At 43.4% G+C, this 12,280-nt stretch overlaps 1 protein-coding gene across 13 annotated transcripts in view; it reads left to right on the top strand.

The window, feature by feature from the left end:
• The window catches only part of TRIO (trio Rho guanine nucleotide exchange factor), a 535,982-nt gene that overhangs the window by 237,806 nt on the left and 285,896 nt on the right, over positions 1-12,280 (top strand). For all 13 annotated transcript variants that reach the window (XR_012692805.1, XR_012692806.1, XR_012692804.1 and 10 more), the window contains exons 31-32: positions 4,014-4,115; positions 9,396-9,538. Coding sequence is in view for 4 of the 13 variants with exons in the window: in XM_075212723.1 (XP_075068824.1) it covers positions 4,014-4,115; positions 9,396-9,538 (245 nt within the window). In the remaining 9 variants the exon portion in view is untranslated. The remainder of the gene's footprint in view (positions 1-4,013; positions 4,116-9,395; positions 9,539-12,280) is intronic.

Raw genomic sequence — 12,280 nt, 5'->3', positions numbered from 1 at the left:
ATCCAAGGGGACCTAAACTGTGTACACATGAGTGAATAAGACAACGAATTCTCCTGTAGCGGCGGGGAGGATTTAATTTTAGCGGTCACACAGACCTTGCTATTCAGTATGTTGAGCCGGTGTTTCCTGATGTTTCCCTATTCAAAAGGAAAAAGAAGCAAACCGTTTATTTTCCTTCCTCCCTGCTGTAAGCTGAAATCTTGAATAAGGCTTGGCAGAAACCAGATCGGTTGTGAGAAGGTTCCGGTTTCAACGCCCCTTCTCTGAATCAGACACAGAGAAATAGGAGATTCCGCAAAGAGTCCATGCCCTCTTTGCTCATCTTGCTAAATCCACCACCATTCCTGTTCTGAGTGCATCTTCCTTAAAAGACAGTCTGCGAGATGATCTTGTCCGTTTCTGGACTGAAAAGGACAGTATCCTCAATTGGTAAGGCTTCCTTGTCTCTTTGTACTATGCATCTACACCCTGTCCATCAGGCTGCTACCACTAAGGCATAGGTTCTTGATAGACCCAGACCTGCATCAATGATGGCATCACCCAAGTATTTGGATGCCTCCTTTAAATGGTCTGTCGCTGGCATCCACTGCCACCTAGGCATCCCAAATTGTATGCCTTCACTGAGTTTACCAGCTAATTTTTCCACGCTGTGATCAACCAAGCAGCTGCAACAGTGTGTCTGAACAAATAACCTGCTGAAACATAAATGGGTTTTTAAATCCACTCTGATTAATGCCCCATAGACTAGAGGCCATAGATTCTGGTCCTTTCGATACAATGCTAAAACGAGATGATCTTTCACGAGGAGCCAGCCCTTCCCAATGGGGTAAACAGGCTTGGACAACCTGGTTCCAAGCCCACTGACAAACAATCTGCATAAGTGACCCCCTCCCTACCCATAAAGCTCCATGTTGTGGGCCGTCTCGTGGTCTTTTGAGACCAGTGGATCCTTTCACAGACGTGGGTGAGGGGCATAGTGGGAAGTCTTTACATCCTGGACTTCCTAGGGTCGTCTCAAAAGTGTTTCTTTTCCACTCCTCTTCCAAGAGACAGAGCCAGGTGACTGGCCATGCAAGGGGCCATTCAGTTCCAGTTGTTGTCAAGGATGATCGTCCCAGTCCAGAAGGAGCAGGAGGCTTTGGGTTACTAGGCAAACCTCTTTCTTGTGCAGAAACCAGATTTTTCTTTCCAGCCCTTCCTGATCCTGTAGTCCCTAAATTTATACTTGGGGGTCGACAGATTAATTCCACACGTTAAGTGACTAACGCTATGGAACGAGAGAAATTTCTCCCTTCCATTGACATAAAGTATGCGTGTCTCCATATCCCAATATGGAAAGGCTTCTTGGGTCTGCGGAGGTAAAATCTCATTACCAATTTAGGTCACTACCCTTTGGTGTGGGTACAGCATCAAGGGTATCTTCGATAGTTATGGCAGCTCTCAATGACCAAAGGGGTGGCTGTCATACCATACCTAGATGACCTTTTGTTAAAGGCAAACTTCACCCCTCTTTTCCTGACCCATTTGTGCTTGACAATGATGGAATCGCATCTGTGTGTTCGTAAACAAGTAAAAGCCTTGTTCCTCCTCAGACATTCTCCATTACTTGAAGCTGATGGGGAGAATAGTATCTTGGTTCAGAGTGGTGCAATTTCTTCATTTACTCTCAGGGATATTCCAGATTAAGATTTTAGCCAGATGGTCGAGGTCCAAACGGAAGTGTTCTACCACATTGTGGTTAGGTGTGGTCCACCAGAGGTCTAAATGATGGCCTCTAGACTGAGCTACATGTTAGCTTGTTACTGTGCAAGAACCAGGGATCCGCAATCATTTTTAGTGGATGCCAAGACTGTCACCTGGCAGTACTAGCTAGTGTACCTTTTCCCTCAGATTCCAATGCTACTACAGGTACTGCAGAAGGTCAAGAGAGAGGGTGTGCCTGTAAATTTGGTGGAACCAGACTGATCAAGAATATCCTGGTACGTCGATCTTCTAAGCACAGAACCACAATGGAGGCTCTCTCAGAGAAGATTATCTAAACCAGGACCCATTTTACCACCAGGACTTAGCATGGCTAGCTTTGATGACATTGCGGTTGAGGCCATGATTCTTCGTGCTAAGGGTCTATCTGCAAAGGTCATCAAGATAATGATAACGCCAGGAAATTGGCCTCTTTTATAAATCAATACAGAGTATGGAAAATTTATATCGGCTAGTGTGAAAGAAAAGGTGCTCCCCTTTTTTTTAGTTTGGCTCAATTCTAGTCCTTCTTACAGGATGGCCTGGACGGAGGTTAAAATTAGATTCACTGATAGTCCAGGTATCGAGTTATCCATCTTCTTCCATTGAAAACTGGTTACTACCTTATGTCCAGACTTTTCTTCAGGGGGGATTTTTATGTGCAAGGGTCCTTTATTCCACTGGTAGCACTATTGGATCTGAACTTGGTCCTTTCAGTGCTACAAAAGCCATCTTTTGAGCCTCTGCAATCACTTGACTTCAAGTTTCTTACCCGGAAGGTGTACCTTTTGCTCATCACCTCTTCTGAGTGGCGAGTCTCTGAATTGGTTCCCCTGTTTTGCAGCTCACCATTTCTTGTATTTCACAACAACAAAGCTGTTACGCACACTAGGGCTTCTCTCCAGCCCAAGGTAGTGTTAATATTCAATTTCAAAGAGAGATATTGTTATCCCTGTGCTAGGCCAGGACTCGACATCCAGAAGGGAAAAATCGCTTCATCGTTGGATGATGTTAGGGCCTTGAGGATCTACGGAACCGATCGGCCTCCTTGCGTAGAACATATAGCCTCCTTGCGTAGAACATATAGCCTCCTTGTCCTGTACAACACAAACGAGAAGACAGCCTTAATCCACCTCGTAACTATCATCTGTCTGGCTTGGAGAGCGTAAACAGGTTACTGAAGATATTAATGCACACTCAATTAGATCAGTAAGTACCTCCTGGGCGACTTGGCCTTGAGCCTTGGTTTAACAGTTGCGTCAGGTTTAATGAAATTGTTTCAAAAGACACCAGTTTTGGCTGAAAAGTTTTGCGCGCAGCAGTGTCTAGGCATACCCACCCCTAGCTAGGGCCAGTATTGGAATTTACGCCATGGGAAACTGTGTCCCACAAATGGCCTGAATAAGAAAAGAGAATTTTTGTTCTCGTTGTTAAATTACTCTGAATCCATTTGGCGGACTCTGCGCTACCACCCTTTTTGTTCTTCATTCTGTTTTTCAGTTGTGTGGTTCTTGTTTGGTTGTCATTTCAGTCATATTCTTTAGGTTTGTTCGTTAAAAAAACTGATGGGTCTCTGTACAGGGGGCATAAAGGGGGAGGAGCAAACCCGTAAAGTCTTTACTGTATAGGTGCCTTACCCCGAACACAGCGTCATTTATACCCTATAGTAAGCATAGAATGTTAGAGAAATGGATTTTACGATGAGTACAAAAATCTACTTTTTCTTGTACCCATTACGTTGTTGGAACCAACGTCGTTATATCCAATAAGTTCAAGCAAAACTGTATTGATCATAGGTCATATAAGTAAAAAAAATAGTAATCATATTAAAATAGTATATAAAATGAGGCCTTCCCCACCTGATTATGTATAGTGTCTCATATATGTGCATCAATGCTAATGGAAGATTTTGAATTAAGACAGACTCAAAACTGGATCTAATGAAACTGGCCTGTATGTAAAAAAGGACAGAAAGCAGAGATAACAATTCAGAGATTTTGTTTTCTGAATAAATCATGGTTTAATAATGATAAATTGTATTTAATTCTAACTTTGCTTATCTGTTGTAATGACATTTAAAAAAAACTTCTTGACTGGTCATTCTACAGTGATTTTATGTAATATGACTAGTATGTTTACAGGTATTTTTTTTTTCTGGTTTCTCTTTGCCCTTAAATGTATTCATAAAAACAAAACTTTTTTTTATTCCTTATGTAATCTTCAGCACATAGTTGATGCACAAATAGAGTACAAAATAACCTTTTTTTATGCAGACCTCAGAGTTAGGAGTCACAGAACACGTGGAAGGAGACCCGTGTAAATTTGCACTTTGGGTTGGCAGAACTCCATCATCTGACAACAAAATTGTTCTTAAGGTAAAAAAGTGTATTGTAAAATTGTCATTCTCATTAAATGTCTGCATATTGATTATTTTGTTAATTATTGTAATCTGGGAAATAATTAAACATACATCTGTATATGACACAATCTAAAGCACAAAAATAGAAGCAGGTTTATGCAGACAATGTAACATTCACAGATATATATGTTTAAAGAGCTTGGAAGTACAAATTATATTTCTATATAATCTTTTTAGGGGACACTGGAACTTTGGAGGGAAATTGGGCACTTTTATGTTTTCTTCACAAAGAAAAGTTTCTCCTTTCACCTGGAGAGGGGAGCTTTTCTTAGTTGCAGTCAGCCCCAGCAACTGTGGCCATTACCTGTACTGGGCCCTAGGGGCATTGTGCTATTCACTGACAGCCAGAGCTTCCTCCTTGGAGGGTTTTTTAATCACTGAAACAAGCCCACTTAAGAATATTTTTTTTTTTTTTTTTTTTTAAACAGCCTGGTATCTCAACTCCTCCTCTTTCCTATGCCTCTGTAGGGAAGTATTAAATGAATTGTGAATGTATTTGTGATGTGGTTTTAATTCGGTCATTTCGCTCTTGACTCTTGTCTGCATTGTATGCTCACTTTCACCTAGCATGAGCACTGCAACTGTCCTTTATTTCAAACAAACTTCTGGTAATGTGTGGTAAGTGGAGTACTTCCAAAGCTAAACCTAGAGGAAGGGGAGAGTTGCATCTATGAGGTTTTTTAGGTTTCATGCTAAACTGCCTAGTGCTTAATCAGGCTTGATCTTTAGTCTATTGCTTCCTGACACATTTAATGCAGAGCCTTTTTAGGGTTTTCTCCTCCTTTAAATGGATTAAGCTTCAGCAGCGTATGAATCCTGCTGTGTTTCATACTCTGTGTTCCTCTGAGATGGAAGGACCTCACCTTCTGTCTGAGAGGAACATTGAGAGTCTGAAACACAGCAGGATTCAAACCTAGATAATTAATTGATTCTAATAGTTGGCAAGGGGTTGAGCATTTTATTGTTGGTTGTTTGGCAAGCACTAAATGTTCAGGATAGCAAGGTACCTGACACTTTGTTTCTTCTTCCTCTTAAACAGCAATTTCCTTCTCCCGAGTTGGAAGACTTTTTATACGATGCCTGGATCAAGCGTGAATTGCGCATCATTTATTCTGGATAAAAGCATGGGAACTGCAGTGTAAATGTCCTCTAGAGTCCTCAGCCTTTCTCTGGAATTGTCTTATGCTATCCAAAACTGAATAAAATTATAGGCTAGGCCATCAGTGGAAAGTGTTCTTTTCTGCCTGTTTAGTGCTCCTACAGCTAGGTTTTCTAGCTTTTGTTTATTTCAGGAATGGCAAGTAGTCATAATTCCATAACCAGATCCTCCGCTACTTTGGAGGACAACATAGACGGAGCATCTGTTTTGGAAGCCTGTCTATTTCTCTTTCAGAACTGGTGGTTTAGTTCCACCATTTGTGTTAGAGAAATCGTGGATTCACCATAGGTCTCTAAGTCCCTACCCAGAAAGTTTTTTGCCACCATTCTTATCGTTTGCAAAATAAGAATTTGAGTTGTGGGAAGCTATTCTGATTTTAATTTTCTCTCATTGTTAGTTTTTCCAGTCCCAGAAGAGCAATAAGGGGTGAAGATTATATTCAACTCTCTTCTTGGTCCAATTACCAGACTGATCCTTTCGACCCATTATGAATCTAAAAACCCTAAACACCCAGCTTCGAGTAGACAGGTTCAAGATGTTTTTGAGGTCTATCATAAGCAGCATGGAACAGAACAAGTTCATGGTCTCCATGGATATTGAGGATGAATGCTTGCATGTTCTGATCTATGAAGGACACCAATGCCTTTTCAGATTTGTGATTCAGGCCCACCATTTCAAATTTTGGGCTCTACCTTTCGGCCTGACAACAACGTAAAACTCATGTTCACCAAGATCATGTGAAGGCTACTCTGTAGTCGTGCAGTGAGTGACTATTCTTCCTTACCTGATTGATCTCTTGATTCAGGTGGGTTCTTGAATTTGCTTCGAGTCCATTTGCAAGAAACTGGCCAGACTTCAGAATCCCATGGATGGATAATAGATTAATGGAAAAACAAACTTATTGTTGTGCCGTGGATAGGTTTCCTAGGACTGGTGTTCAACATCAGACAGCAGAAGGTGTTTTTGCTGGAATTCAAGAAAAATTCTTCATAGGGATTGTCATGGACCTTTTTGGCTCTTTTTTACATAACAATATTAGGGAATATGGTGTCAACCTTTGAGGTGGTGGATTTTTGTATGATTTCATTCATGGGATTACAGATCAAGCTTATATCAAAATGGAACAAGTCAGCCAGCTATTTACCAGCCGGTTCATCAGACTGTCTACATAAATATGTCAGTTGCTCCTCAGATTGCCGAAGGTTGACAACTTCAACAGGTGTTGTATCTTGGGAATGGACAGTTGTGACACATGCCAACCTTCGAAATTAGGAGCTACCACACTTCAGTGGTGTTTTCAGGGACAATGGAGGAGTCAAAGCTCCCAATCGATGTGCTAGAAATGAGGGCGGTGTTAAACATTCTAGTCAGAGTGCATGTTCTGTTGTGAGGAAAGGCCATAAAGATTCAGTTGGACAATACCACAGCAGTAGGCATACATAAACCATCAGGGATACATCATGAACTCCATTGACATGAGGTAAACTAACAGACTAATGTGCTTGGCAAAGCGGAATGTCTCATTTACTTCAGCTGTGTTCATATCAGGGGTGGAAAACTGGGTAGTAGATTTTCTCACCAAGCAGGCCTACACCCCGGAAAAAATGTTTTTTATCCGGCACTCTTTTAACAGATTGTACAAATATGGGGTCAGCCAGATTGTCGACATTATGACATCTTTGTTGAACCACAAAATGTAGCACTTATGCTCAACGTCAAGAGATACAAAGGCTTTGGCAGACAACATGTCTATCCGATGGAACTTTCATCTGATTTTACCTGTTCCCTTAATGCTTCTATGGGTTCTAAAGAAGGTAAAAAGAGGGCTTCCCATTGGATTCTGGTGTTTCTGAACTGACAAAGAAGGTCATGGTACATGGGCATTGTCAACATGGTTCTGGGCATGTTGTGGAGTTTTTCTCTGGTACCTATTATTTCTAGGTTTACACAGCTGGATTTAACAGTGTGGCTGTTGATGCCATGGTTCTTAAAGAAAAAGGCATTTATTACTCTGTGGTCAGATCTATGCTCCAGGCTGGACAGCAAGTTTCAGCCAATAATTATAATGGGGTGTGGAGGACTTAAATCTGTTGGTGTGAAAAGAAGAGGTTAATTACATTCTGCTATTCTTCAAGGGGATCTTGAACTTATTTATTTTTAGGTTCAGATATCGGTTTGCAGAAGTGCAGTCTTTCTTATAGGGGGTGATGCATACATACATTCCTCTAATAGTTCTTCGGGATCTGAACCTAGAACGAACAGCTTTACAACCTCCGCCTTTCTAGCGTTTTGATTTGATAGAATTGAATTTGTTTTACTTTTTTTTTTTTTTGGTCTATTTCTACAGTGAGAAATGTATCCGAGCTAGGGGCTCTGTCTTGTAGGTCTCCTCACTTCATGTTTTTTTGATGACAGGCTGTTCTTTGGGAAACCCCCCCCCCCTCTTTTTAGGCTAAGGTGGCAGGTTTCACTTACATCAGATTATTGTGGTTTCTACTTGAGTCAGTGGTTGGTCTTCGTACAAGAAGGGATCTCATCACCTGTTAGTAGAACTCTTGAATTTTGCCCAATGGATGATATTTTTGCTCTCTATTGTGCCCACAAGTGATTGGCCTGCGTCTAAGCAGACTATTGCTAGGTGGATTACTTTAGAATACCAGGTTTTGAATATGTGAGGACACATTCTACCAGTAGCTGTGTGAGGCTGCTATCTGTTCTTGGTCCACACTTTTACAAAGTTTTGCAGATTCAATGTCTTTTCATCAAAACATGCTAGTCTTGGAGGGAAGGTGGTGTACACCTCAATTTGTGAGAGTTCCTATCCATATGATGTCCCCAAGTTTCCAGTGTCCCCCAAGAGAATGATCAAGAAAATATTTTTTTATTCTTGTGTTGAATCTTTTCTCGGAATTCAGACACGGTGACCCCACTGTTTATGCTTTACTTATCCTTTATTTTAGTTCAACCTTAATTGTTGTCAAAGAAAGTTGTTTTCCTTTTTATTGTTTAGTTCCTTCATTCGTTCCTATGGAGCTTTGTTATAAAAAAAAAATATCTAACTTCCTGCCTGACTAGGGGATATAGAGGGGGAAAAGTTAAGAAAACTGTGAAGAAAATGTAAAGTGCCCGAACTCCAGGCTGAGCCTTTATACTCTAAGGTTCCAGCGCCCTCCAATGGATTCAGAGAAAATTGTTTAACGCAAGTATAAAAATCCCTCTACTTGCAGACAAGACTTAACCCATTTAAAAGTTTACCAATCAGTGCACATCCTCAAGATACTTCATCCCTCTTCTTATAGCCTGTCAGATTTGATGTTATAGGTTGATTCAGTTTTCCTCAAATAGAGGAACATTGGCCGCCGGAAGCCCCATATCTTGTCTCAATTTATCACCCATACCTCCCCATGCCCCTCTCCCTCCCTTCCTTATTACATTACAGAAAATAGCCCACTGCACTCTGAAATATCATTCAGTGGCTTGGTACTTAATATTTTGACACAGTTTAGGCCATCTAATTGTATGTGTTCTCTATTTGCCTTTTTGTTACCTCTTTTTGTACATTCTTCTGTGTTAAGGCAGGGACTGTCAAACAGCCACCTCCAGATGTATGTTCTATCACCTATTTTGGCCTACTTTGGACTTCTACAATGTATGTGTACATTGTGTGTTGGTACTTTATAAATAAAGTTATTAAAAAAACTGTACCAACGATCATGTTAAAGATCAGATTGAATTCATGTTTATGTATGGTGTAGTACTGTCCACAAGGCGCATGTTGGTCAGCTTCCTCTGCATTGTAATATGTGAAACTATCTGTTCCCTGTTTTTAATACAGAGTACAGTTTGGATTAGCCAGAATAGCACAAATAACATTTGAGGATCCAATGTGAGATAGGTAGCTGGAGAGAGAGAGAGAAAGATTGTTTAGCTTTGAATGTGTTCATCTTATTTTATTTTTTTTTGTTTTTTTTGAGCAATTGTCATTCTTCTTTCAGTGTTTAGAATAGAAAAGGATGTAATTGAAGTTTTTTTTTTAATTAGCTAATTATAGTAATACAGTATTGAATTAATTTTCAGGGCTCCAGTATTGAAAATAAACAAGATTGGATTAAGCATATACGAGAAGTTATACAAGATAGAACTATTCACTTGAGAGGTGCATTGAAAGAGCCAATCCATATTCCCAAGACAGTATCGACAAAGCAGAAAGCAGTCAGAAGGTAAGCAATGGTCTGTGAAGTACACTTTCCACATTACATATGTAACACCCCTTTCTTTCCCCTAGTGTCGAGTGGGTGCTTTAAATTAAATGTGCCTTGACCTGTGGTATTCCCTCTACCTTTAATCTTAAGTAGCGCAGTGCCTCCACCTTGGTCTTAGTGCAACATGCTCTTCGTTGGGTAGTGTTCTGTATAAGCAACACCAGAGGGAGACCATGGAACCATCATCCCCTCCCCCCCCCCCCTACTAATAAAACCACAGGCATACACAAACAATAACAGTGCGCAAATTGCATTTTGAAAACCACGGTGACCTGTTAATTAATACAGCCTGCCGCTCTCTCCTATGGGGGCCTCTCTTTCACCCACTCCACCAGACGAGCGTCCAGGTGGGGGAGTGGGCCTCCTCCTATCCCCTAACTGCACTTTTCAGGTCATACCCTCTCTACCTTCCCTCTCCTTCTCCTCCTTTGAAGTCCACTCCATTTGGCTCTTCTCCCCCATCCACCTCCGTGTCTCCATCATCTACCGTCCCCCTGGCCCTACCTCTATTTTTCTCAACAACTTCGCCGCCTGGCTCCCCCACTATCTTTCCTCTGACCTGCCCTCCTTTATACTGGGTGACTTTAACATCCCTGTTGACCACCGTTCTGACCCCGCCGCCATCAAACTTCTCACTCTTTCCTCCTCCCTTGGCCTCACTCAGTGGACCTCCTCCCCTACACACTGTCTTGGTCACTCCCTCGACCTTGTCTTCTCTCACCTCTGTGATCTCTCTGACTTCTCCAACTCTCCCTTCCCACTCTCCGACCACCATCTCCTCTCCTTCTCTCTGTTCTCCTCCCCTTCTCCCACCTCGCCTAAAGCCACCCTCACCAGGCGCAACCTTGACGCCATTGACCCCATCTCCTTCTCCGCCTCTCTTGAAACTCTCCTATCACCCCTTCCCTCTCTGGCCTGCCCTGATCAGGCATCCTCTCTCTACAACCAATCCCTCACTACTGCCCTGGACACCATCGCCCCGGCCTCTTCTATCCGCCGTCGTCGCCTTACTCCCCAACCCTGGCACTCCAAACTCACCCGCTCCCTCCAAAAGTGCTCTCGCACAGCTGAACGCCTCTGGAGGAAATCTCGTTCCCTGGCTGACTTCCTTCACTTCAAATTCATCCTCTCCTCTTTCTGCTCTGCCCTGTCCCTCGCTAAACAATCCTTCTTCAAGTTGGGTTTCCTCTAAGAAACCCAATCTCGACCCCACCTCTCTTGCTAACTACCGCCCTATCTCTCTTCTCCCATATGCCTCCAAATTACTTGAGCGGATTGTCTGCAGCCGCCTCGCCAGACACCTCTCTGACAACTCCCTCCTTGACCCTCTCCAATCCGGCTACCGCCCCCTCCACTCCACTGAAACAGCCCTGGCTAAAGTTACCGATGATCTCCTATCAGCCAAATCCAAGGGTCACTACTCCATACTCATCCTCCTTGACCTCTCCGCGGCCTTCGACACCGTGGACCACCCCCTTCTACTGAAAACTCTTCTCTCACTCGGCCTCTCTGGCTCTGTCCATGCCTGGTTCACCTCATACCTTGTAAATCGCTCCTTCTCCGTATCCACATCTGGTTCTTCCTCCACCCCCTCCCCTCTCCCTGTTGGAGTCCCTCAGGGCTCTGTTCTTGGCCCTTTACTCTTTTCGCTCTATACTTCCTCCCTTGGGGCTCTCATCTCCTCTTTCGGTCTTCAGTATCACCTATATGCTGATGATATTCAACTCTACATCTCTTCTCCTGATCATTCCTCCTCCCTCCTATCTCGTGTAACTGGCTGCCTCTCAGCCATCTCATCCTGGATGTCCTCTCGCTTTCTTAAAATTAACATCTCCAAAACCGAACTCATTGTCTTTCCCCCACCCAGGCTCCCTTCCCACCATGACCTCTCTATCGTTGTTAACAACTCCACTATCTCATCTGTCACCCAACTCCGCTGCCTAGGTGTCACTCTCGACTCCTCTCTCTCTTTTGCCCCCCACATTCGATCCCTTGCCCAAGCCTGTCGCTTCCAACTCCGTAACATTGCCCGCATCCGTCCCTTCCTCTCTCAAGATGCCACCAAAACTATCATCCATGCTCTCATCATCTCCCGTCTCGACTACTGCAACCTCCTCCTTACTGGCCTCCCCTGCTCTCGCCTTGCCCCCCTCCGCTCTGTACTCAATGCGGCTGCGAGACTCATCTTCCTCTCTCGCCGCTTCTCCTCTGCCTCCCCTCTCTCTTTCCTTACACTGGCTCCCCTTCCTCTACAGAATCCTTTTCATACTCCTCACCACCACTTACAAGGCTCTCTCTCAGTCTACTGCCCCTTACATCTCTAACCTCCTCTCCATTCACACTCCCGCCCACTCCCTGCGCTCAGACTTCTCCCGTGCTGCCCCCCTTCACTGGAACGACCTCCCTCGCTCCATTCGTCTCTCACCCAATCTGTGCTCCTTCAAGCGGGCTCTTAAAACTCACCTGTTCCTTAAGGCCTACCAACCATCCACTTAACCTCTCACCTCTTCTGGTTCTCCCCTGCCCCCTTTCTCTCTGCCCGTTGCTTCACTGGCTCCCTTATGTACCTGATTCTGTTTACCCTCCCTTAGGATGTAAGCTCGTATGAGCAGGGCCCCTCTTCCCTCCTGTCTCCATACCTGTTCTTCCGCTCCGTCTCTACTGTATCTGCCTGCCTGGAGTTTCTGAAGTACTGGTACT

This window comes from Mixophyes fleayi, chromosome 5 (genome assembly GCF_038048845.1).
Source record: "Mixophyes fleayi isolate aMixFle1 chromosome 5, aMixFle1.hap1, whole genome shotgun sequence".
NCBI classification, from domain to species: Eukaryota; Metazoa; Chordata; class Amphibia; order Anura; family Limnodynastidae; genus Mixophyes; species Mixophyes fleayi.
The sequence above is the reverse complement of the archived record's forward strand: the minus strand, read 5'-3'. Positions and strand labels throughout refer to the sequence as shown.